Source organism: Rhinolophus sinicus, linkage group LG11 (genome assembly GCF_036562045.2).
Source record: "Rhinolophus sinicus isolate RSC01 linkage group LG11, ASM3656204v1, whole genome shotgun sequence".
NCBI lineage: Eukaryota > Metazoa > Chordata > Mammalia > Chiroptera > Rhinolophidae > Rhinolophus > Rhinolophus sinicus.
The window spans coordinates 10192924-10218339 of record NC_133760.1 but is presented as its reverse complement, the minus strand read 5'-3'; the positions used below and the strand labels follow the sequence as shown (position 1 = coordinate 10218339).

At 56.3% G+C, this 25416-nt stretch overlaps 2 protein-coding genes across 3 annotated transcripts in view; one reads left to right on the top strand and one right to left on the bottom strand.

Annotated features, from left to right (window-relative positions):
- The window catches only part of MEGF8 (multiple EGF like domains 8), a 40156-nt gene extending 27563 nt beyond the window's left edge, over positions 1-12593 (top strand). The window contains exons 32-41 of the mRNA XM_019713724.2: positions 635-758; positions 883-1096; positions 2322-2536; positions 6224-6431; positions 6572-6731; positions 7072-7264; positions 7700-7870; positions 7963-8093; positions 8558-8690; positions 9783-12593. Coding sequence (XP_019569283.2) covers positions 635-758; positions 883-1096; positions 2322-2536; positions 6224-6431; positions 6572-6731; positions 7072-7264; positions 7700-7870; positions 7963-8093; positions 8558-8690; positions 9783-11051 — 2818 coding nt within the window. The 3' untranslated portion in view covers positions 11052-12593. The remainder of the gene's footprint in view (positions 1-634; positions 759-882; positions 1097-2321; positions 2537-6223; positions 6432-6571; positions 6732-7071; positions 7265-7699; positions 7871-7962; positions 8094-8557; positions 8691-9782) is intronic.
- A 3627-nt stretch (positions 12594-16220) lies between these two features.
- On the bottom strand, positions 16221-23523 carry CNFN (cornifelin). Of its 2 annotated transcripts, none has more exons than XM_074315894.1 (5): positions 23391-23523; positions 17654-17836; positions 17098-17208; positions 16532-16668; positions 16221-16438 (listed from the first exon to the last, which is right to left on the bottom strand). In XM_074315894.1, the coding sequence occupies exons 2-5, from the start codon at positions 17688-17690 to the stop codon at positions 16349-16351; spliced, it is 375 nt and encodes a 124-aa protein (XP_074171995.1). In that variant the 5' UTR covers positions 17691-17836; positions 23391-23523; the 3' UTR covers positions 16221-16348. The 2 variants fall into 2 exon arrangements, with proteins under 2 accessions (XP_074171995.1, XP_019569282.1); XM_019713723.2 differs by lacking the exon at positions 23391-23523 and adding an exon at positions 18431-18467 and having other exon boundaries at positions 17654-17775.
- Positions 23524-25416: the final 1893 nt, after the last annotated feature.

Here is a 25416-nt window from a genome sequence, read left to right as displayed (position 1 = left end):
TGTGTCACCATGTTTAGTACAGAAATACTAAAGGGTTTGATTTATGGGGTGCACCCCCAGACTCTACTAGGGGTGTTAAGTAACAGTGGGTATACCCACTGCTTTTCTAAAATTTGGAAAGTTCTGAAGCATGTGGGCCTTCAAGGGTTTGGGATAAGTGATTGTGGCTCTCGGCTGTGAGTGACGGGGAGCCACAAAGGTTTGCACAGGAGTGGGCAGGGGCAGGCCTGGGCAGAAGGGCCTAGAGCTGTTGTGAGGGAGGAGTGGCAAGGGGAGGCAATGGGTAGAGACCAAAGAGGAAGCCAGGGCGAGAGGAAGAGGCCTGAATTGGGCAAAGGGCTGCAGAGGTGGAGAGGGGGCACAGTCAGGGAGAAATTCGGGAGGCTGAAGGCCTCAGTCGCTGGAGGGGTAGGGGATATGGCGTATTGTCCTGTGTCTCTGCCCTGTGGATATGGGACCATCACCAAGTGGGATGGGGGAGGAGCAGGTTCGTGAATCCTGTGCTGAGTCCAGTTTGGGACACACATGGGGGTCTGCAGGAAGGTGTCCAGGAGGCACCAGGAAGAGGCGAAGGTGGGAGGAGGAAGGATGGGGCCTGGCTGGGTGTGATGAGCCAGGCCTCGTGCTTCTGCAGGCTGGGCTGTGGGGTCCCCCCATGCTCCCCAATGCCTCGCTCCCCTGAGGAATGTCGACGTCTCCGGACCTGCAGTGAGTGCCTGGCCCGCCATCCCCGGACCCTGCAGCCTGGAGATGGAGAGGTGAGTGGTGTGAGGTGGGGCTCGGGAACCACTGCGCTCTTCAGCTGTGACTGGGTGGGAGGAGCTGGGCCAGGAGGTGTGCTGGGGGCCCTGAGGACCCCACAGAGCCTGTCTTTCCCACCAGGCATCTGTCCCCCGTTGTAAGTGGTGTACCAACTGTCCCGAGGGCGCCTGCATCGGGCGCAACGGGTCCTGCACCTCAGAGAATGATTGTCGGATCAATCAGAGAGAGGTCTTCTGGGCAGGAAACTGCTCGGAGGCTGCGTGTGGGGCTGCCGATTGCGAGCAGTGCACCAGGGAGGGCAAGTGCATGTGGACGCGGCAGTTTAAGAGGACAGGTGAGGAGCAACGCTTGGTCTCTCAGAGGACAGTTTGGGGGCCTGGGCTCCTGGGTGTGAGGGAGGAGGGGCTGGGGGCCTGGGCTTCTGGGTCTGAGGGAAGAGGGGCTGGGGGCCTGGACTCCTGGGTCTGAGGGAAGAGGGGCTGGGGGCCTGGACTCCTGGGTCTGAGGGAGGAGGGGCTGGGGGCCTGGACTCCTGGGTCTGAGGGAGGAGGGGCTGGGGGCCTGGACTCCTGGGTCTGAGGGAGGAGGGGCTGGGGGCCTGGGCTCCTGGGTCTGAGGGAGGAGGGGCTGGGGGCCTGGGCTCCTGGGTCTGAGGGAAGAGGGGCTGGGGGCCTGGGCTCCTGGGTCTGAGGGAGGAGGGGCTGGGGGCCTGGGCTTCTGGGTCTGAGGGAAGAGGGGCTGGGGGCCTGGACTCCTGGGTCTGAGGGAAGAGGGGCCGGGGGCCTGGACTCCTGGGTCTGAGGGAGGAGGGGCTGGGGGCCTGGACTCCTGGGTCTGAGGGAGGAGGGGCTGGGGGCCTGGACTCCTGGGTCTGAGGGAGGAGGGGCTGGGGGCCTGGACTCCTGGGTCTGAGGGAGGAGGGGCTGGGGGCCTGGACTCCTGGGTCTGAGGGAGGAGGGGCTGGGGGCCTGGGCTCCTGGGTCTGAGGGAAGAGGGGCTGGGGGCCTGGGCTCCTGGGTCTGAGGGAGGAGGGGCTGGGGGCCTGGGCTTCTGGGTCTGAGGGAGGAGGGGCTGGGGGCCTGGGCTTCTGGGTCTGAGGGAGAAGGGGCTGAGGGCCTGGGCTCCTGGGTCTGAGGGAGGAGGGGCTGGGGGTCTGGGCTCCTGGGTCTGAGGGAGGAGGGGCTGGGGCCTGGGCTCCTGGGTCTGAGGGAGGAGGGGCTGGGGGCCTGGGCTTCTGGGTCTGAGGGAGGAGGGGCTGGGGGCCTGGGCTCCTGGGTCTGAGGGAGGAGGGGCTGGGGGCCTGGGCTCCTGGGTCTGAGGGAGGAGGGGCTGGGGGCCTGGGCTTCTGGGTCTGAGGGAAGAGGGGCTGGGGGCCTGGACTCCTGGGTCTGAGGGAGGAGGGGCTGGGGGCCTGGGCTTCTGGGTCTGAGGGAGGAGGGGCTGGGGGCCTGGGCTCCTGGGTCTGAGGGAGGAGGGGCTGGGGGCCTGGGCTCCTGGGTCTGAGGGAAGAGGGGCTGGGGGCCCAGACCCAGTTCTAATCACTGTGCCCACAATCCCAGGAGAGACCCGCCGCATCCTCTCAGTGCAGCCTACCTATGACTGGACGTGCTTCAGCCACTCTCTGCTGAATGTGTCCCCAATGCCAGTGGAATCATCGCCCCCACTGCCCTGCCCCACCCCCTGTCATCTCCTGCCCAACTGCACCTCCTGCCTGGACTCCAAGGGTGCGGATGGGGGCTGGCAGCACTGTGTCTGGAGCAGCAGCCTCCAACAGGTACTGCACACGGCTGGGGGTCCCAGTGTCCCTGTCTGCTCCACACTGACTTTCTCCACCACCTCCTCCTCTGTCCTACTTCCTCCTCCATCTCCCTAGCTCTGGTGCCACCATCACGCTTTTGCTTTGCTCCTACTTTCTCTTCTCTCCTCCCAGCAACTCTTTCTTCCCTCCTTGCCTTGTGAGTCTCCCTGGTGTGTCTTTTCGCCACACTCTGTGCCACCTCCAAACGCCGCAGCCCTGTGTGTCTCCAGCTCTCGTTCATGCTCTCTCCGCCCCATCCTTCCATGACTCCTCCCTCCTCCATCTCTTTCTCTCTCTGCTTTTAGAACTCTTGGTTGTAGGAAACAGAAACCCACTGGAGCTGGTTTTATTATAAGGAACTGGGGGTATTTGATGGAATCTGAGGACAGGAAGCACTGTTGCGCTGAGGTTCTCAGGCCACATGGTCTTTAATCTCAGCTGTTCTTTGCACGTTTCCATCCTCCTGTTTCTCTCAACTTGATCATCAACACACATTGCCTACAATGGCAGCCCTTGACCCTTGGTCTAGGTGGCTTTCTAATTCCAGAGACTAGTCACCTGTTTGTCACTTCACTCACATTCTCAAGGGAAGACTTCAGCTCAGCTCACAAGTTAGGTGTCCAGCCTTTGTCCAAGGAGACATAGCTGGTGGGGCAGGGATAGGTGCCCATGGTTCTAACACAGCAGACCCACCCCTCCTCTGTGGTTGTGGGCTGGAGAGATGATTCTTGAAGGTCTGGGGAGGTGCTGTATGTGCCAGTCACTGTCCTCCCCTTGGCTGCCCAGCACATGCTCCCTCATGACGTCCTAGCATGATTTAGATGTCCGAGTGGCAGACATTGAAGGCATTTACTGCTCCCCGCAAACCTATCCCAGTGGAAGACAAGAAAGGTTCACATCCTGCTGTCACATTCAAAAGCAGCGTCACTGGGCCAGAGTTCTGAGGCTCCAGTTCCCGCTGATGTTCGATCCCCATTCGTATCTTTATTGTGCACGACCCCATTGAGGCGCGACCATTCACCATCTCAACCCATGAGCCTACATGAATCTTTGGTAAAATAGGAGTGATATCAACAGACCCGATCTGGGGTGTTTCCAACACCAACGACCGATTCACCGCCTCTTGGACCCCAGTTGGGTGTCCCACAATTCAGTTCACCCCTGACACCATTTACCTGGCATTAGCGTCAGATCCCACAAGTTAAAAGGCTCAGTCCTGCGAGACTGCCCCTGCTTCACACACTGCTCACGCATCCAGGCCACCTGTATTCTGACCAACCAGCTATAAATCAGGGGTTCCACCACTCCCTCTGCAAGTTCGATAATTTGCTAGAAGGGCTCACAGAACCCAGAGAAACATTTACTTACTAATACCAGTTTATTACAAAGGAGAAAACTCTGGAAGAGCCAATTGGAAGAGATAAATGGGGCCAAGTAAGGTGGGGAAGTGGAGTTCCCAGGCCCTACCTGGGCACACCACCCTCCCAGTGGATGTGTTCACCAGCTCTGAACCTCGAGGAGAGTTTTTATAGAGCTTGATCTCCAGCTCCACCCCAGGTCAGTGGGAGAGGCTGAAAGTTACACCCCTCGAATGACTTGGGCTTTCTGGGGACCCCTTCCTAAGTCACCTCATTGGCATAAACTCAGGTGAAAGGGGCAACTTGTGAATAACAAAAGACATTCCCATCACTGAGGAAATTCCAAGCATTTTAGTACCTTGGTGCCAGGAATTGAGACAATAAAACAAATGTATTTTTGTGTTGCAGCACACTGTCCTTTAGGCAGGTTGTACAAATTAAATGGGAGGATGTATTGAGAGTATGGAGCAAAGCCTGCCTTGCGGTAAAAACTCGGTAACGCCCCAGGTTCCACCCATGGGGAGGATTCCCAGTCTCCACAGTCTGGGACACACCTAGAGGATCACTGCAGCTGGGTGGGGAGGTCATGTCCCTGTGGGGGCGCTCAGTGTGACCCTGCAGGGTCGGTCTTTAACAGGCAGAGGCCTGTCCTCCCCAAGCCTAGGGTCCTTCTGGTGACGCATGTTCCCTCCAGATATTATTGAGAGTGTCATGACTTGTCTCTGTGGGGACTCCAGGGACCAGAAGGCAGTACCAGATAGCACGTGCTGCTCCCCCAGCCCCTCAGAGCTGCTCTGGAAGTGAGGGACCTGCCAGGTGAGAGGCTGCATGTGAGTGTGAGATGACTTCCGCCAGATCTTCTGAAGGTTTCTATGAAATCAAGTTGAAGTGTTGGCTCAGGTTTTTTAAAAAGCACCACAGCACAGCTCAAACATAACAGTTGTGCTGGCCAGGCCTGTTATGATTTGGCTCAAGGGCAGCTGTATCTCAGCCATCTAGCTGTGTTCTTTTGAATGATTTTGACCTCAGAGCCTGGAGCAGGCAACAGAGTGCTCCCTTCCCTGGCTGGCCGGCTTCTTTCCTCCTTTCCCTTCTCTTTCACCACATACCTTATTGAGCACCTTCCTTGTGCCTTGCACTTTGCTAGGTTGTGGGCATATGTCTGCAGACGAGCTGGGATCCTGCTCTCGGAACTTACGTTCATCTGTCGCTGCCAGGAGCACAGGAAATAAAGTTACAGTGTTGGGCAGCCATGCATTTGGCCATTAGGGAGGTCACAGCAGAAAGCACTGTGCAGACTGGGGCCTCGGGCTTCTCTCCGCTCCCTTCCAGATTACCCCACTGCCTGTCAATGAACCAAATTTAGATCTGGAGGCCTAGCCTGGCAGTGACTTCAGCAGTTGAGCAAGGCTCAGCTCATCGCCGGCCGTCACCCTCAATGTGCTCAGAGCTCTGGCCACAGCAGTCAGGGTTTTCTATTTCAGGATTGCATGGTGGCTTTGCTTTGTCCTAAATGCTTTCAGCTTGCCAGCTCAGACTAATCGCTTTCCTCTTATACTTCATATAAGGCCTGAGCAGTAAATAAAATGCTCTTATACGCTGCAGTAAGGTCCCAAGGGTCTGACCCTCACTGTGTTGCTCGTCTGGGTCCCGGGACATTATGAGTGACGGTGTGTGAGCTGCTGCTCAGCCCTGACTGCGGACTCCTCAGCTTCCCAGCCTAAGGCGGGCGCATCCTATAGCCCCGGTAGCCAGGTCCCTGGTTTTCTAAGCAACTGTGGCTTGCAACCTCCCTCCTGAGCCTGGTTTCTGCCTCTACCTGGGATCATTGCCTACCTTTGATTGTAAGAAGCAGCTGTGCCCCAAGCAAGGTGGGTAAAGGGGACTCATTACACCAACACAGTGGCACCTCTCAGAGGCCAGGGTGCAGAGTGCAGCCAGGCGTCACCAGGGACTGGATATGGAGCTAGAAAGCTGCCTTTCCACCCGTGTTCTGGGCGTGGTTCTCATGTGCTTCCTTCTGCCTCTGATCTTTCCCTGCCGCCCTCCTCTTCATTGTTGTCATTTGCTCGTCCAAACCGCCTGCCAGCCCTAGTTTGCATAATGTTTGAGTTTCAAGGATGTCCCTAGTCTGACTTATAGATGCTTGAGAGGGAGAATGTGATGACTGCAGCTGGTGTCCGCTTTGGTTCACCCGGCTGTGGCCAGGGCGGGTGAGCTATCCGAGAAGTGGGTGCGGTCCAAGAAGATGCACAGGATGTGTTCGTCTGACCCTCTTTCTCTGCATTTCCCCTCCCCTGGACAGTGTCTGAGCCCCTCCTACCTGCCCCTGCGATGTATGGCCGGCGGCTGCGGGCGGCTGCTCCGAGGGCCCGAGAGCTGCTCCCTGGGCTGTGCTCAGGCAACCCAGTGCGCTCTGTGCCTGCGGCGCCCCCACTGTGGCTGGTGTGCCTGGGGGGGCCAGGATGGGGGCGGCCGCTGCCTGGAGGGTGGACTCAGCGGCCCCCGTGATGGTGAGAGGGGCTGTGCAAAGAACCTGGGGGGCGCTGGGGGTGGTCTCAGGTGGGGCTCAGGGGAAGCAGGAGCGAGGGCCTAGGAGGCTGGGTGGGTGGTACAGAGGCCCCCCAGGTGAAGTCCTGTCTCCCCATACCAGGGCTGACGTGTGGGCGTACTGGGGCCTCCTGGGCCTTCCTGTCCTGCCCCCCTGAGGATGAGTGTGCAAATGGACACCACGACTGCAATGAGACACAGAACTGCCACGACCGGCCCCATGGTTATGAGTGCAGCTGCAAGACCGGCTATACCATGGACAAGTGCGGCTGCAGCCAGACTGGAGGCCGGGAGGGATTGACGGGAGTGGGGCCGGGCAGACTGTGGGGTGGGAGACTGGGAGCAGTAAAGGATGAGGTGTGGACCAAAGCAGTTTGAAAGGAAACAGCCTAAGGCGTGAAGGTAGTGGGATTGATCCAGGAAGGCGTGCACGTAGGGGGCTAGGTAGTGGAGGGGCAAGGTTGGTGAGTTTGATGGGGTACCCCGGGAAGGGGGCGTGGGCTGGCTCCTGGAGCGGGGACAGTGATGGAACAGAGCAGGGGTGAGGATGGTGGGTGGTGGGCTCGCCATTGTCCTGCCCTAACCCCTCCGCCCGCCTTGCAGTGTCACGGGTCTGTGCCGCCCGGTGTGTGCCCAGGGCTGTGTGAACGGCTCGTGTGTGGAACCCGACCACTGCCGCTGCCACTTTGGCTTTGTCGGCCGCAACTGCTCCACAGAGTGTCGCTGCAACCGCCACAGCGAGTGTGCCGGTGTGGGGGCCCGAGACCACTGCCTGCTCTGCCGCAATCACACCAAGGTGGGCTGCCTGGCCCTCCGCTCCTCCTTGCCTTCAGCCGAGCCCCAATAAGCCAGGCACAGGGGTGGTGGCATGACCCGTTCCAAGAAATGTGGGAAGACTTTGGGGACACCCTCCAAGTTTGTGTGAGAGGGGCGCCCTGGAATAGTGGACAGAGTCGGCAGTGGGCCTGGTAGGGTGGTCATGTGGAGGAAGACTTGAGATAGTTTAGGGAAGGGCTTTCTGAGCTCTGCACTTTGGGCTGGAGGGAAGTAAACCCCCCATCATTGGAGGTGTGCAGGCGAAGGCAGACGGCTAAAACGCAGATAGGCTGGGATCGCCCAAGCCAAGTGCCAAGCCCACTACCCTCCTATGGCACTCTCAGAAGTCCCTTCTCCACTGTCACGTGCCCCCATGATTCTCCAACCCTGCTGACTGCCTGATCCCGGTTCCCAGGGCAGCCACTGTGAGCAGTGCCTCCCGCTGTTTGTGGGTTCCGCAGTGGGAGGCGGAACCTGCCGACCCTGCCATGCCTTCTGTCGAGGCAACAGCCACGTGTGTGTTTCCAGGAAGGAGCTCGAAATGGCCAGGAGGGAGCCAGAAAAGTACTCGCTGGATCCAGAGGAGGTGAAAGGGGCTGGAGGCCCAAACTCCTGGGTCTGAGGGAGGAGAGGACTGGTCCCTGCCTTTGTGTGACCACCCTGTCCTTCCTTGGCCAGATTGAAAACTGGGTGACAGAGGGTCCTAGTGAAGACGAGGCCGTGTGTGTAAACTGCCAGAATAACAGCTACGGGGACAAATGTGAGAGCTGCCTCCATGGCTACTTCCTCCTGGATGGGAAATGCACCAAGTAAGTAGAAGGGAGTCCTTGCCCTGTTCACTGGGCACAACTCTGGGAGCCAGACACCCCTCCACAGTCCTCTGCCCTCAGCCAGGAAAGGATGAAACCCCAGGGAGCCCCCAGGCTGGAGCAAGGGTTGGGGGAAGGAGCTGGGCTTCGATGGGAGACCCCCGACCTCAAAGGTAGTCCTGAAACTCAGGCTACAGAGCAGCCCAATGGAGATACCGGTGGGCAAAAGAGGTCCACTGAGGGAGAGGCCGTGAGACAGTCCCCGTTCCAACCCCTTCCTTCTGAAGGCTCTGTCCGTGCTGGTTTCTAGTCCTCTGCACTTAGCACCCCTGGCCTTGGGCAAGGGCTGCTCGTGAGCCTCACTTTCCTCTTCTGTCCTAGGTTGGCACTCACATATGCAGCCTCCAGCCAGGGCCCCTGTAGGTCATGGGAGCACTAAACCCCTGTGCTTCTCCCCTCCTCAGGTGCCAGTGTAATGGCCATGCGGATACATGTAATGAGCAGGATGGGACGGGCTGCCCGTGTCAGAACAACACGGAGACGGGCACCTGCCAGGGCAGCTCCCCCAGTGACCGCCGAGACTGCTACAAGTACCAGGTGCGGCTAGAAAAATGAGTTATGGGCCAAAGACACCACATTCCCAAGGGGTCAGAGCTGGGAGGAGGCAGCCTGGCCCAGGCCAGACCGGCAGTACAGTTCTGATCTCTGTGGTCATGGATCAAAGTCAGATTGATAGACTGTTCCTGAGCCTCAGTCAGTTTTAGGACCCAGGCAGTGGTGCTGAGCAGTTCGCACTGGACTGCAGGAATCAAAATAGCTGTGATCCACTCATCCATTCAGTCCATATTTACTGAGTACCTGCTATATGCAGGTCCTGTGTGAGGCGCTGGGACACAGTAGGGAACAAAACAGGCAAATGTTCTGTCCTCAAGGAACTTACATTCTCACAGGAGTCCAGCAACAGACAAATCAGTAAGGCAGATACACAGTGTGGTGGTGATGAACAGTAAGGAGGGAAATTAAGCAGAAAGGACAGCTAGGAAGTGTTGGGGAGTGGCAATGGTGGACACTGTGGCCAACGAAGGCCACGGTGAGAAGGACACACGAGTGAAAACCTGATGTAAGTGAGAATGCAGACAAGCGGACGTAGGGGTGGGACGGGGCTGGGTGGAGAGTGATCCAGGCAGAGCATCAGCCAGTGCAGAAGCCCTCAAGTGGGATGTACCTAACACAATCCAGAAACAGCAAGGCTGGTGGGCAAGGCTGGCCCACCCTGTGCTGTGCCTGTGCTTTCAGCAGTCCTGTGAGCCAGCTGTGTTACCAGCTCTGTGCAGGGAAAGAATCTCAAGTTCAGTCAGTCTTCCAAGGCCACACACATAGCTGGTGAGGAAGTAGAACCAGGATTCAGCAGAGTTCTTCATCGCTTTGCCTCAGAGTTCCAGAGGCCTCAGCTTCAAGGTGTTGTGGCCACTGGGGTGACACCAGGGACAGCAGTGCTGGAATAGGGTCCTGGCAGCATCCATATTGTCAGGGAGGTTCCGCGGGCTCACAGGAAGCTGCTGGGGGCACCAGAGGAACCCGGGCCTTGGCTCCTTACCAATAGGTACAGAGTGTCAGCCCTGCTCCGAGCAGGGCTGGGCACTGAGCTCAGCCCTGATGGCTGCCTCCACCCACTACCCCTGCCTGCAGTGCGCCAAGTGCCGGGAGTCCTTCCATGGGAGCCCACTGGGTGGTCAGCAGTGCTACCGCCTCATCTCCGTGGAGCAGGAATGCTGCCTGGACCCGACGTCCCAGACCAACTGCTTCCATGAGCCCAAGCGCAGGGCCCTGGGCCCTGGCCGCACGGTCCTCTTTGGCGTGCAGCCAAAGTTCACCAATGTGGACATCCGCCTGACGTTGGACGTGACCTTCGGTGCTGTGGACCTCTACGTCTCCACCTCCTACGACACCTTTGTGGTCCGCGTGGCCCCGGACACAGGCGTCCACACCGTCCATATCCAGCCTCCCCCGCCCCCGCCCCCACCCCCACCCCCTGCAGATGGCGGGCCTCGGGGCGCCGGGGATCTGGGGGGACCAGGAGCAGGGAGCGGGCCAGCTACTCCAGCAGAGCCACGTGTGCGGGAGGTGTGGCCACGGGGCCTGATCACCTATGTGACAGTGACGGAGCCATCAGCAGTGCTGGTGGTGCACAGCGTGCGGGACCGGCTGGTCATCACCTACCCGCATGAGCACCACGCCCTCAAGTCCAGCCGCTTCTACCTGCTGCTCCTGGGCGTGGGAGACCCAAGTGGGCCCGGCGCCAACGGCTCCGCGGACTCGCAGGGCCTGCTTTTCTTCCGGCAGGACCAAGCCCACATCGACCTGTTTGTCTTCTTCTCCGTCTTCTTCTCCTGCTTCTTCCTCTTCCTCTCGCTCTGTGTGCTCCTCTGGAAAGCTAAGCAGGCCCTGGACCAGCGGCAGGAGCAGCGCCGGCACCTGCAAGAAATGACCAAGATGGCCAGCCGCCCCTTTGCTAAGGTCACCGTCTGCTTCCCGCCGGACCCTGCTGCCCCAGTCCCTGCCTGGAAGCCAGCCGGGCTCCCACCACCCACATTCCGCCGCTCAGAGCCCTTCTTGGCACCCCTGCTGCTGACAGGGGCTGGGGGGCCCTGGGGACCTGTGGGAGGGGGCTGCTGCCCACCCGCCATCCCCACCACCACTGCCGGCCTGCGAGCTGGGCCTATCACCCTCGAGCCCACCGAAGATGGCATGGCCGGTGTGGCCACACTGCTACTCCAGCTGCCTGGCGGGCCACATGCACCCAACGGCGCCTGCCTGGGGTCAGCGCTTGTTACACTGAGACACAGGCTGCATGAGTACTGTGGGGGCGGCGGGGGTCCTGGGGGCAGTGGGCATGGGTCTGGTGTAGGCCGGAAGGGACTATTGAGCCAGGACAATCTCACCAGCATGTCCCTCTGACCCACGCTGGGTCACCTGATGGGGCTGCTCTGAACTTGGGGCCCCTCCATGTGGGGGCCCCTGGACATTATCCTCAGAGACCTCTGGTTCCCTTCCCTCTGGGTCCTCAGGGCCTTCTTTGTTCTTCATTCAACAATTATTTATTGAATACCTACTATGTATCAGGCACTGTTGATGGCACCAGGCAAACAGGAACCAAGACAAGGTTCCCTGATCCCCTGGGACTGATGTGGCTGTAGGGACCTCAGGGTAAAGTCAGCTGGGCATTCAAGAAGCTAGACAATGACATAGAGGGAACTGGCTGTGGGAAGTGAGTTCCAGGCAGAGGGAACAAAGGCGCTGAGGTGAGAACCAGCTGGTTTTATTGGAAAGATCGAAAACTGGCCAGTGTGATTCTAACCGAGTGTGAAGAGGAAATAGGGTCAGGGTCAGGCAGGGGCTGGATCACCCAGGGCCTGTGGGCTTTGGTTCTCAGGGCAATGACAGGATACAATGTATTTAAGAGGTCACTCAGCTGTGGTGTGGAGAATGGGTTGGAGGGAGTGGGAGAGGCAGCAGAAGGACGAGATGATGCGCCAGACCAGGGTGGTGGCCCTGGGAGGGGGTCAAGGACAGATGCAGGATGTGGCAGAAGCATGTAGTGATGGTGTAGATGTTGAGGTGAGGGAGGAGGGAATCCAGGATGATCCCAGTGTTGTGGCCCAAACCGGGTGGATGATGGGAACCTTTATTAAGATGGGCAGACTGGGCCTGTGGGGAAGATGAGTCCAGTTTTTGACCTAAGATGCCCTTTCGACCTCATAGTTCAGGTCCAGCCGAAGAAACAGAAACCATTCTGAGCGTTTCAGAGGAAGGAACTGAGTGCAGGGGACTGGCTGGACTGGTAAGGGACACGGTGGAGAAGAGGCAGGACAGTGAGGCAGCCCAGGGGCTCCAGCAAGGGCAGGAAACTGCTGCTGCCACCCCGAGGCTGGTTACCTGACCCCAGGACCGGGTCCCCCAGCTCAGGAGCGCTAATGCTGCCTGAGATGCTGCCCCAGACATGGGGAGGAGGGGTGGGGGTGGACACCAAGGCTGGAGATACAAATGGTGGAGACCTCAACATACAGCTCTCTTCCCAGACAAAGCTGCCTGGGTGACTTCTGGGCTCTCTCCAGGGGCTGCCCCAGACCCCAGCTATCACCTTGGACTTCGGAGCTCCTCTACCCCTTGAAGACAACCCCCTCCATCCTAGCCACCTTGAACTTGAGACTCTCCTTTCCCAAGACTCCCATCTCCCAGATGCTTTTTTAGACCTTGGGGAGCTGGGCCTTGTGTCTTCCCTTTTTCTGGGGGCCTCAGTCTAAGAGGCCTGTGCACATGTGCCATTGGAGGCCAGCTGAGAGATTGGGGAGTGATTGAATCGGCAAAGAACGTGGGGAAGACTGGTGTCCCAGCACTCTGCAAGCAGGAGATGAGTGTCTTGGCTCTCTGAGCCAACACCTGAGCTCTGGATAAACTGGATAAATGTCCTTATCTTGGTGCCCCCTCCAAGCCACGCTACCTGTGCCTGACTCCTTGCTTCCCGTCCTAGACAGGAGTCAGGGTGGTGCCACTACAGAAGCTCTTGTTCCCAGAAGGGACGGACAAACCAAGGGGACATGAGGGCTGTGAGGCCTTCCACCCTATCCCGATGCCTGTTGCAGTTTGTTTCAGGAGGGAAAACAGACTGCCTTGGTCCCAGTACAGTGCTACCTCGGTTTTCGAACGTAATCCGTTCTGGAAGACCATTCGAGTTCTGGAACGTTGGAAAACAGCCGACAGCTAGGCCTCAGGATCTTGCACTCAGCAGAAGCCGCGTGACATGTTTGACTTCTGAGGCGTATTGAAAAACCGAAGCATTTACTTCTGGGTTTACAGTGTTCGTAAACCGAAATGTTCGTCAACGGAGACATTCGAAAACCGAGGTACTACTGTATCAGATTTAATTCTGGTTCCTGACATGAGAGACAGGAGTTCAGGCAGTGCGGAGACGGAAAGGAGGCCCTAGCCCCAGCATGGTGAGCTTACCCTAATTCAGGTAGACACAACCAAAAGTATCCTGGGAGCCATTAGCTGCCAGTGGCCTGGCAGGCAAGAGCTCTGAGGCAAGAGGAGTTGGGAGCGGGAACTCTCTGTCCCCTTGGCTGGCCTCTCTGACCATGGAAATCTTGCTGGGAATGTTAAACTATGTACTTTCTGTGCAAACGAGCCTCTAGGTACAAGCTGGCTGCTTCAGCTGATGTTCAGCCAAGGGGTGATGTGTGGGACTTAGGGGCATGTGGGTCTCCAGTGTAGTCTGTGAATATCAGTATTTTCAGACTTTCTGGGCAATTCAAGGGATTTTTAGGAATTCCTCGGCCCACACATGCGGTTTGGCTTTTATGAGCTGATGGTAGTACCTAACCTCCAAGACATGACTGTGAACTTGTATTTACTGAGCACCAATGCTAGACAGTTTGCTTGGCTTGTTACTGCAGTGGTTTTATTTGATCTTTCCAACAACTGTATGAGGTAGGTACCATGTAATCCCTAGTTTGCAGATGAGAAAACAAATAGATTTATTTAGCTGTTGAGTGATAGCCGTCATTTGAACCTAACCTCTGTGCACCTTTTGACTTTCAAATCCATGAGCCCTGACGACAGCCCACCAACTGTCAGCTTCTGCCTCCAGAGAGAAGGCACAGGTCGACGACCTGAGAGCTGGCCCAGCACAGAGTGGGCACTAGGGGCAGAGTGTTCAAAATGGCCAATTCCTACTGGGGACAAGGTAAATTTCCCAACTGGGAAGGTAACCAGCAGCGGGACATGCTGCCTCAGGGAGTCCCCAGGCCAGTGGAGAGGTCATTGGGTGACCAGGAAGGAGCTAAGGCGGCTCTTCAAGACTGCTCCGTGCTATGCGTGGCCCCTTTGGTAAGGTCTCTTCCTAATGTGACTTTGCCTTCCTAAGTAGAGTGTTTGTACTGTGGCTGGAACTTTTCTCTGGGATGCACAGCCACCCTTCTTCCAACTCCTGTCATTGTCATGCAGATACCCATGTACAAATGCCCCACAGTACGTGTTCCTCCTCCCTCCATTGTCAGCCCCTCAGCTGTCACCTCTCCCTGGTATCCATGCACCTAAATGCATGAGGCTCATGGAGTGTGAGAAAAAGCCTGGGTGTGGGAGGCTAGAGGCCTGGATTCCAGCCTATATGTGGCCACAACGCCCTAGGGATTGGCAACGCTCAGGAAAGGGGGTGGGGGACGGAATACTTCCAAGGGCCAACCACACTCCATGCACTGTGTGGGGTGCTTGCATGAGCCTTAACCTTCCTAGCAGGGAGGCTGGGAAGATTAAGTCTGGGCCCCCCAATTTGCAGATGTGGAAACTAAGTCCCTTGCCTAAGAACTCAGAGCTAATTAATAGGTGCACCCAGATTCTGATACCAGCCTGACTGAGTTTCCATCCGCTGCCCTCCCATTACCTCTAAAATCACTTCTCTTTGCTAAGCCAGTGTCTCCCACTTGTGATAACTTATTATTTCCACCTACAATGGGTTCCACACTGTCCTAGGTGCAGGGGACACAGCAGTGAACAAGGTCCCTACCCTCATGGAGCTAACAAACCAGTGGAAAGCCTGATAATAAGTAAGTGGTGAGGTATATTGGAAGATGACTAGGAAAATAAGGCAGTGAAGGAAGGGGTAGGAGGCTGGTACTTGCTGTTTAATGTAAGCTGGGAAGGGAAGGCCTCGCTCATAAGATGACGTGAGCAGAACTGGAGGAACGAGCCATACAGACGTCTGAGGGAAGAGAATGCCAAGTTGAGAGAACAGCCAGGGCAAAGGCCCTGAGGTGGGAGCGTGCCTAGCATTCTAGAGAAACAACAAAGACATGTGGTTGGAGTGGACCGAGCTGGGCATATGGGGAACCAGTGGAAGATCACGCAGGTCCTTGGGCCAGGTGAGGACTCCAGCTTTTACTCAGTGCAGGAGGAGCTCTGAGAAAGTTCTGAGCAGAGGAGGAATGTGTGATCTGACTCACATGTTCACAGGGCTTCTCTGGGGAAGCAACTAAAGGACCAGTGGGGGTGGGGCAGGGAGTCCAGTGAGGAGCCACTGCATTAGTTCAGGCTGAGGAGGACGGCGGCTGGAACAGGTGGGGGCAGCGGAGGGGGAAGTGAGATTCTGGATATATTCTGAAAGTGGGGCCCACAGTTTGTTCACAGATTGGATGCTGGGTGAGAGAGAAAGTGACTGAGCAACTGAAAGGTTGGGGCTTGCTAGTTTCTGAGATGGGGAAGGTGGTGGGAAGAGCAGGCTTGGGAAGGAAATCAGGAGTTAGGTTTTGGACACGTCAAATTTGAGATGTCTATTGGATAGTCCAAGTGAAGATGTCACTCGATGGTTGGATCCACAGATTGAGAAGAATAATAGCAAATAATACAAATAATATATTATTAGAATAGTTATAATAGTATTCATAAAATAATAATAACAGTTTATTAAGTTCCATCTTTGGCCTTTCCATCTGTTTCATCTCTTGCTCTCAACAATAGCCATAAGACATATTAGGGTTTATTCTCAGAGGGGGAAACAGGCTTAGAAAGGATTACGTAGTACGTGGTAAGAGTCAAGATTGGATCCCAGGTCTGTCCAGTTTTGAGGCAAGAACATAATTTGCTTGTTGCTTTTGCAACAGAGAGAGTGGATTGAATTGGCTGATCCTTAAGGATTTCTTCCTGTTCCAGAGAGCCCCAAACCTGGCAATTCTCTGCTTTGGAAACAAAGTCCCCCCAACCTGTTAGAACTGTGTGTAGGGTAAGAGTCCATAGGTAGTGAATGAGCAGGAGGGCTTTCCTAAATATTTTCTTTGAACTTGAGTGCCTGGACTCTACCAAGAGGGCCTTTCTGATTTTGCTTCTTTTCAGAATCTGGACAGAGCTTCAGGTAGGCAGCCAAGGGGGGAGTTCGTTTTACTTTGCGAGCACACCCTGACTTAGAGAGAAAAGAGACTTGCCAATTTCATCCCTAGAAGGTGGGGGTCAAAGATCTGACTGGACTGCAACTCCTCCTTCCACACCTAGGCATCTTCCCTGTGTCCTCACCTTCCTCACCAAACCTCCTTCTCCACCCAGATTCCTTCTCTGGGACGCAAGACATAGGCGGAGTTGGTTTTCAGGTTTTTATTGTGGGTGTATTTCTTGTGGCAGGATGGGGTGGAGGGGCAGGCCCTCCCAGGAGTGGGCAGAGGAGGCCAGGCAAGACAGGTGGGAGAAGAGTGTCGGGGGACACTTCTTTACTCTCGGATCTTCAGTTCCCGCGCCATCTGACAGAGGGCGCAGGGCAAACAAAAGGTGAGGGCCGCCCAGTCGTGCCCGACAGAGCCCTAGAGGGTGGGAGAGAGAGGTTAGGATCCCTGCGGGTCCCAGGAGGCCTGTCCCCAGTCTCCTGTCTCCGCGGCTCACGGCCCCACGCGCACCTGGATGCGATAGCGCTCGCGCATGCCGGTGCGCAGGGAGTGCAGGCCTCCAGGCAGGTAGGGCGCGCAGCAGCACTCGCCGAAGTCGTCGGAGATGCGGCAGGCGAGGCACAGAGGGGCGAAAGTGCCGCACAGACCTGTGGCGGAGTCGGGGCGGTCAGAGCCGAGCAGGGTGGGGTGCTGGGGAGCCCACCCGGTGCCTCCTGTCGGCTCCGCCTCCGGGAGGGCCGAGGCTGTCCCCGCAGCAAGTCGAGGGTCCCAGAGGGAATTGAGTGTTGGGGGAAAGCAAAGTGAAGGTCCCAGAGGGAATGGGGAGGGCTTAGAGATTGGGAAACAGGGTTTGAGTGTGCAAGAGGGAGGTTGAGGGTCAGAGGGGAAGTTGGAAGGTGTGAGGTCAGGATCCTAGGAAGTGTTAGGGGACCGAGGAGGGCCTGAGGGTTAGAGAGTGGGAATTCGGAGTCCAAAAAAGGGAGAAGGGAGTGGGATTAGTGGGGAAGGGGGGAAGAGGTGACCCTCCCTCCCCTTTTGCTCTCCCGCCGGCCTGGAGGGGAGAGGCGCGCACTCACAGACGGGCATGTCGTTGCAGCAGTCCGTGAGACCGGTGTGCCAGTCACTGAGCTGGGTCTGGTAGCAGGTGCTGGCACATTGGGGCTGGCTGGTCACTGGGTAGGACATGGCTGCGGAGGTGGGAGACTGAGGTCAGAGGGCAGCCTTGCAGCTCTTCCAGGGTCCGCGCACCCTTGCCACTCCTCCCTCTGCCGGGCAGGCTGGGCGGGGCCGCCAGGCCGCCCACTGAGGGGACTCCACTGCGCCCCCTTCCCTTCTGCTACATCTGAGCACCGACACCCCAGTCTGTCCCATTGCAGCTGCCTCCTGCACGTCTGGCTGAGCTGGGGGTGGGGAGCGCCTGCACATCTGGGGAAGGGTGGGCGCCACATGTGGGCGGGGCCAAGACGTGCTGCTGTCTCCTCCACTTCTGGGCCTGGGGTGCTGGGTCCCGCATTTCGGGGGCCTCTGGGGTGCAAGCAGGTGCCGTCTGTCTTCGAAGCCAAGGTGCCCAGGGGAGGGAAGCGGCCAGATTCCAGGGACTGGAAGGGTTTCCGGTCCATCCAGTGGTCCCACCTTTGCCTTTCACGTTGTCGTGCATCTCAAACTGCATCTTGCTGGCCCTGAGGAAGTGGCGTTGGGGACGGCAGAAGTGGCAGCGGTGACAGCGGTGCAGTCTGTCCAAGGGACACTGGATACTGGGGGAGGGGAGGGCAAGGGGCAGGGGCACTGGGGGCTGGGTTCTCAGGGGGAAGGGTGCTGAAGAGAAAGAGGCCAAGTTAGCCTGCCATCTAGGAGAGGCATGGAATAGGAATGTATGGGGTGGGGGCGAGAAATTCGCCCAACTCTGTGCTGCTGCCCGACAGACCCCAGAGGACCCTCCTCATTCCAGAGGCAGAGCTGAGACCAAGAGACAGAGACAGTGAACGTCAGAGACGAGGGGAGAAAGAGATCAGAGCCAGGTGCCCATAGAGATGCCACCAGTAACACTCATACCTGCCCAGCAGTGTCACTTCTCTGCAAGCCCATTTCACAGACAGCGCTGAGGCTCAGAGAGGTGAAGAGAAATGCCCCACATCTGATAACCCAGGCCAAGGAGGTTAGTAGAGGGGGTGCTGGGCCCCATGGTTTCCAAATTCAACCTTGCGCCACTCAGGGTGACAAGGGGGTACAGGGGCCACTGAGAAAGACAGGGATGTCCAGAGAGAGAGAGAGAGAGAGAGAGAGAGAGAGAGAGAGAGAGTCAGAGATCTGCAAGGGGAAAGAGAGTTGTGAGTGGAGTGGGGTGAGGGGAGAACAGAGCAGGCAGAGGTGTTGGCCTCAGAGCAGAAGGCTTAGAGGGGGTGTTCCTACCTGCAGGAAGTTGATGGCGATGATGGAGACAGAGGTGTGGATGACACGGGCACTGAGTTCTCAGTCTCAGGCCAGGAGCTGCTTATATTTGGGCGGGCCATGAGGCACTGGGCGGGGCTATGACAGAGGTGGCTAGGGAGCCAAGCCGGTTGGGCTGACCCTCTTCCCCCCACCACTGGGACTTCCCCTCCCTCTCTATCTCCCATCCCCCCACTTCCCCCTCCTGCTGTGCCTCAGAGGACGGAGGAAATTGTGGGGAGGGGTCCAGGGATGTGGAGCTGGGAGTGGAGATAGGAAGGGGAGTGGGCAGAGCTGGGGAGAGAAGGTGGAGGGGAGGCGCAAGAGGTATAGCTGGGTCAAAGTGGGGACCGAAAGAGGGAGAGACAGAGAGATAGGGAAGGAATGGGGGACACAGAGACAGAGGGGAGGTCTGTCGAGATTGGAGAGAGAGAAATAAGGAGATTCAGAGATGGAGGGAGAAGAGAAGACCTAGAGGGATGGAGAAATAGATGCCTAGACAGAGGGACAAAGATCTGGGGAGAAATAACAAGGAGAGGGAGACAGACTTGGAGCAGAGAGATGCAAAGATGGAAAGGTGGAGGGGCAGGTAGGTGGAGGCCATGGCCACCACAGGGCTTAGAGGGAAGGGAAGGTGGGAGAGAAGAAAGGGCTGCAGGGTGGTAGAGAGGGCAGTGTGGGCTTCCTTTGAGGGGCTCGCCCATCATCCTTAGTGAGGATGTCCCCTGGGAGAGGGGTCATTGTCCTCCCATTCCGGACCATGAGGCACATGGGGGGGGCAGTGTGTTTTGGGGGTGACTCATGCTGGAACCAAAGTAAATAAACACACCTCTCTCTACCTTTACATGGGGAGAGAGGAGGCTGGAAACTGAGAAGCCTGGTTCCTGAAGGAGGTGGCTGAGTCCTAACAGAGCAGGAGACTAGGGACCTGGATTCCTGGGTCTGAGGGAAGAGGAGGCTGGGGGCCTGATCTCTGGATCCTAATAGAGGAGGGAGAGGGGGCTCAGATTCCTGGGTCTGAGAGAGGAGGGGTCTGGGGTCCAGATTCTTGGATTAGGCCAGGCTGTATCCCTGAGTTGGGGAGGGAGTCCTGGGATTCCAGACCTGCTGGGTTCTTGAGAGGTGAGAGACCTGGGGGCCTGGATGCCTGAGTCACCAACGTCTCCCCCCACAGACCTGGCGGGGTTAGACGTGACTCAATGAAGGAAGCAGCATTAGGGCCGGGTGGGGTTTTGAGCACGGGTGTTACCCCAAAAATGTAGGAGGCACTGGAAAACTGGGGTGTCAACTGCAGAGAAGGTGGTGTCGTCACCCCACTGGTTATGGGTATGGGGTGACGGCAGGTGGCTCACTATGTTGGCTTGAGATCCCAGCTTTCCCCCACCCCCTGGTCCAACACATCAGGTCCCAAGCCTTGGTCTCCTGGTATCACCCAGATGGCTTGCTAGCCTTGTCCCCAGACCTGTGGGCAGCACGCAGCCGTCTGGCCTGCGTGTGTCCATCACTTGGTCCGGGATCGTGAATGTCTGCCGAACATCTCTCCACTTCTGTTCGTATCCCTGTCCCCCCATCTCTGCATCTTTGTCTCTCCAGCTCTAAATCTCTCCACTTTCTTTCCTCAGTCTCGGCCAATCTGTTTCCAAATTTCTCTGGTTCTCTGTCTCCCGATCTCTGAGTCTCCCTCCTGCCAAGCTCTGTGTCTCTTTCCCTTCTCCTGGGCTCTCTGCCTATCTCAGCACCTCTCCCTTCTCCAGGCCGACCCCTTGGAGGCAGCCAAAGGGCCCTATCCCCAGCTATTCAGACCATGGACTGCAGGTGACTCAGGATTAGTCATCTCTGAGGACCCTGGGGCTCCTGGTGTGACAACCTGAGTTCTCTTCCAGTTTCCTTCCTCACTCTGACACAGCTTGGGGGCCGCAATTAGATACAGCAACTCATGTAGATGAGGAAATCGGGACTGGGGAAGCTGTGAGGTGGCCTGCTTAGGGGTGAGGAGGAGGGCGGAGGGCAGGAAGAAGAGAGGCCTGGGGGCTGAGGAGTGACCATGGCAGAGTCTCCAGCATCTGGCCTCCTCCCCCTCAAATAGGGTTGCCAGATAAAATACAGGACGCCCAGTTAAATACCTTTTTTTTAAATATGTATGTGTTGTTCATCTGAAATTTAAATTTAACTGGGCATCCTGTATTTTATCTGCTAAATCTAGAATGCTACCTTCAAAAAAAGAGGAATACAAGTAACTGGCTCCCCCTTTTTGCAGAACCCAGGATTCTAGGCCCCCAGCCCTCAGGACCTGAGAGTCCAGGCCCCCAGGCCCTCTACCCGCAGACCCGAGTCCAGGCTCCCAGCCCCTCTCTCCCCAGAACCCAGGAGTCCAGGCCAGGCTTGGGTCCAGTTGCCCAACATGGGTTTCACAAGGCAGGTGGTGCCATCCGTGGCCCTCGTGGAACCGGTCCGGCCGAGCGGACAAGTGAGGTGGCCCCCCCTTCCCATCCTAAGCATGCTGCTTCCTCGAGCGCCAGCCCAGTGGGGCTGGGGGCAGAACAGAGCTCTGGGTGGGTCCGTGTATCTGGGTTTGGGTGTGTTGTTGTTTCTGTGTGGTGTGTGCCTCTGGGTGCTGTGTTTCTGTGTGGAGATTGTCACGATATGTCACTTTGTGTGTCCCTGTGTTATGGGGTGTGACATGTGAAGGAGTCTTTTTTATTTGTGTGTTTCTATTGCCCTCCTGTTAGTCTACCCACTGTGTGCCTGAGTTTGGGTGTGGTTTCAGTCATTCAGGTTCTGTAATTCTGACTGGATTAAGGCAGGAGTTATTTATTGAGTAGACCTGTGTGATGGCCTTGAGAGCCAGAAAGCCTGTTACAATCCTGATGGCCTCTTCACTGGCGGTGAAACCTTGGGCAAATCACTGAACTTCCCTGGACTTCAATTTTTCCACCTGCAAAATGGGTTGTTGTGAATAGAGTTATTGAGAGGATTAAATGAGTTAATTCATGTAAAGTGCCTAGACTTGAGTCTAGCACATAGGAAACATCTTGTGTTTATGGTGATGATGACAATGATGGAGGTCTGTACTAATTGCTGGGGCTACAACAGTAAATGAAAGCAAGTCTTTGCTCTTGGTCCCAGTAGGGGATTGAATGAATGCCTATCAGTAGCTGGGCATATAACTGCATAAGGGGGTTCTTTGTTTTGCATGTGGAATAGGATAGTTCTGTGTGTGTTAGTGCAGCGATTCTGTGATTGTGTGTCTATGTTTGTGTTTGTAGGTGATTGCGTGTATGTGATTCTGTGTATGCGATTCTCTGATTGTGTGGGTGTAAATGCAAGATCACCCTAAGGATATGTTGTAAAGGCATGTGCTTGGGGCGATCTTGCATTTCTGACTCTGAGGCGCTGGGAATGTGTCTGTATCTGGGGCCTTGAGAATCTTTCTCAGCTACTCCTTTACATGTCCCACAGGTGGCCTTGGGAGCGTGACTCTTTCCAAAATGAGCCTCAGTTTCTCCCTAATGGGGATGATGGCTCTGTGGCTTCAGGAGAAACACCAGGGTGAAAGGGAAGGTGGGAGAAGATGGATGAGGCCAGGGAGAGGCTGAGAAATGAAATGATGGGGACACGAGAGAGGGTGTGATGGGGCCAGAGGAAGAGCTGCACAGAGAAACATGGATGTTCGTTTATCTACTCCATTAGCATTGGCTGAGCCCCTGCAATGAGCCAGGACCTCTGGTGGGCAATGATTCAAGGTCTGGGGGAAAGGAGAGACCCAGAGAGTGAAGACCCACCAGCAAAGCTGTTGCTGTCCTAGGGTGGCCCACCTGTCTCCACAAGGGTCTCAGTGACAGTTCTGAGTGATGGAGACCCAGTGATGGAGAGTGACAGAGAGAGCCCTGCCCCACCCTGGTCCTCCCTGAAGTCTGATCTGTCCAGATCAAATAACAGAGGCTGTGGGGGAAAGGCCCCTCCCTCTGGGGCTCGGGGTATCCCCATGAATCATTATCTTATCAGCTTCTGATAGGCTAATGACATACCTGCTTCCTCCTAATCATTATTTTTGACCTCAACCAGGCCCAACGCCCACAGCAAGAAGGGCTGGACAGCGTGGTATGTGGGAGTCAGGGTAGGAAATACCTAAGAGTCCCCATCCTTGGTCCTTCCTTCCTTAGGATCCAGGAATCTGGCCCCCCGGCCTGCCCTCCACCCCCTAGGAGTGACAGATCTCAGCCCCTCTCTTTTTTACCCTTGTCTGCCTGTTCTTTTCTTTGGGCCTATCTTTATCTCTTTGTTTATCTCCATCTGTGTTTTGTGTCTCTCCTGTCTTTTTACATCTTGATTTTTTTCTCCCTGGGTGTCAATTTTCTCACTTGTAAAATGGGGATAATAATAATAATCCAATCTTTTAGAGCTGTTATGAGGAAGACATGAGATAATTACATAAATGCTTAGGACAGAACCTGGGCCACAGTAAACTCCATACAAGAGAGTTCCATTATTATTATTGTTGTTTTCAATATTTTAATCTCTCCATTGGTATCTATGTTTTTGTCTCCACGTGAGTTTCAAGTCTCCTCCCACTCTGACTTCCTTTTGCAGACAGCACTCTTCCCCTGGCTTCCTTTTAGGGATGAGGAAAGGGCATGTAGAGGCCAGAACTGCTAAGCTTCTTCCTCTTCATCTCTAGCCCAAGCCCCACCTCAGGACCCAGAACTCTTGCCTGAGGACAAGACCTGGCTCCAATCCCATAAATAACCACATAAAATCCTGAACCTCATATATGTCATCCCTGGGCAGGCCAGTGACTCTTGGGACCCAGAAGTCCCCGTCCCTAGACCCTGACCTTTCTGGTTCCCAGCGCTCTCCTCCCTCGGATCTTGAAGTCTAGGACCCCAGTCCCTCCTTCCATCGGTCCTCAGTCCCCTTCTTCCTCAGGCCCCCAGCCTCCTACCTCGGGACCAAGGAGTCAGAACTCTCAAGTCCCCATCCTTCCTCAGGACACAAGGATCAGGCCAGCGTACGTGCAACCCAGAAACCCAATTCCCGGTTCTTTTGCAGTCAACCACGCCCTCAACTACCTCCCGATTCAGTCTTTCCAGAAGCGGGTCTGACACAGGAGGGAGAACTCCTCCGGAGTCTAGCTGTGATAAGCTATGCTTGACGTCAGTCACTATCAACTAGCCAATAGACATTCCTCCACCTCTTTCTCAACTACCACCCTGGGCCACTCAGGGCGCGTTCCCCAGTAGGCGGAGCCCATGACCCAAGTCGGACAGCGATAGGCTTTCGAAGACGCCAGTCTCCGTCTGTCACGCCAGTCGGCCAATAGGCGGGGCACCTCGTGGGTGGGCGTCCTGATGGGCTCCGCAAGGGCTGGAGCCCGCCGGTGACGGGACAGGCTCTGCGGGTCCGGCCCGGTAAGCTCTTTCCAGCATGCCCAGTGTTGGGATTCCGGACATAGCTCGGACGGGAGACGGTGAACTTGGTGGGGCTCGAGGCGGAGGGAAGAGCTTAGCCTGGGCGACTAAACTCTATTTTGCTTTGTTGGAGAAACTGAATCCGGGATGCAGTCTCAGATATTCATCCATTCCATTCCTCCCACCCTAAACCTGATTCCCGTCGGCACCTACCTGTCCTGCCCACCCGTCCGTTCGGTCCTTCCTGCCCTCATTAATTCCCTCACTCACTGATTTCCTCATATAACCACTCACTCACACTCGCTCATTCACACCTTCACCCACCCATTACTTAAATATTTCCTGAGGCTTCTGCTGTGCCGAGCTGAGCTTCGTGCTGGGCGATGATGGTGACCAAGATGAGTCAGGTCTGGGCCCTGCCCTCAAGGAGCTCGGGGTCAGATGGGGGGACAGACCCACACGTTAATGGTCAGGGGTGTGCAGAGGAAGGGAGTGCAAGAGTCTTTTTTTGGTTTGGCAGGTCAGGAAAGGGTTTCCAGAGGAGGGGCCATTGAAGCTGGATTTTGGAGGAGCAGGAGGTGCCAAGCAACGATGGAGAAGAGCTTGTGGGGAGGGCTTTTCAGGAGGAGCAAAGACAGGGGAGTGTGCAGGAGTATGACTGTCTATAGACGTCCGGGCAGAAGGCCAGTCAGACTGGAAGATGATGAAAAGGTGGGCAGAGGCCAGGATGAGGAGCTTGGACTTTGTTCTGGGGATGGAGGGTGGTAGTAGTAGGGAGCCATGGAAGGGTTTAGAGCAGGGCAGGATCTGGTCAGAGCTGGAGCCAAGAACCGGAGGAATGTGACTGGAAGCCTGTAAGTAGCCCAGAAGGTAGATTGAGCAGGGACTCAGGAAGGAAAGGATGGAGCCTGGATTAGGCCAGAGGCTGAGGGGATAAGACAGAGATTCAGGAGGCAGAAAGAACAGAATATGGGGCTTGATGAGCTATGGAGTATAGGGGTGTCCAGGACAGGACCCAGTGCTCCGGCCTGGGGGAGGATGAAGCCATCATTGAGTTGGGGTCAGGAAAGAGGAGCAGGTTGGTGGTGGTGACTGGACAGAGATGAACAAGGGTCCTGTGTGCTGGCCAAAGGAGCTGACTCAGGCCAGTGGCTCTGGACCTTCTGTGACAGTTCTGGGCTATGGTTCCCTCTCCCATCATAGGCCCTGACTTAGAAGTCACTTGTTGGGTGAATGAAGGCCTGAGTAAAGGTCCCCCTCTCCCCACCTCTACAGGAAACTGCTTTCTTGTGCTTCTCTATCTTCCTTCTCTCCTTCCCTGGCAGCATTAAAACATGTTTCATGATCTCTAAGCACACACACACACACACACACACACACACACACACAGTGCGTGCACGCATGCGGCCTGCATCAAGCTCCCTTGAATTATTTCTCATCCCTTTTACAGGTGAAGTTTTGTGGTGCATCCACTGGTTCAGTCCCTTATCTTCCATTTCCTTCTTAACCCTCTTCATCTGGCTGCCCACCTCCCATGGCCCTGCAGTGGTTTTGAACAAG

What these genes read in the sequence shown, in the direction of transcription:
- CNFN (XM_074315894.1), bottom strand. Translation starts at nt 17,690, where the DNA reads ATGCAGTTTGAGATGCACGACAACGTGAAAGGCAAAG. An exon ending in CGACAACGTGAAAGGCAAAG is followed by an intron (nt 17,209 to 17,653) that starts GTGGGACCACTG and finishes CCACCTCCGCAG; the next exon opens with CCATGTCCTACCCAGTGACC. An exon ending in GCGAGCGCTATCGCATCCAG is followed by an intron (nt 16,439 to 16,531) that starts GTGCGCGTGGGG and finishes CCCACCCTCTAG; the next exon opens with GGCTCTGTCGGGCACGACTG.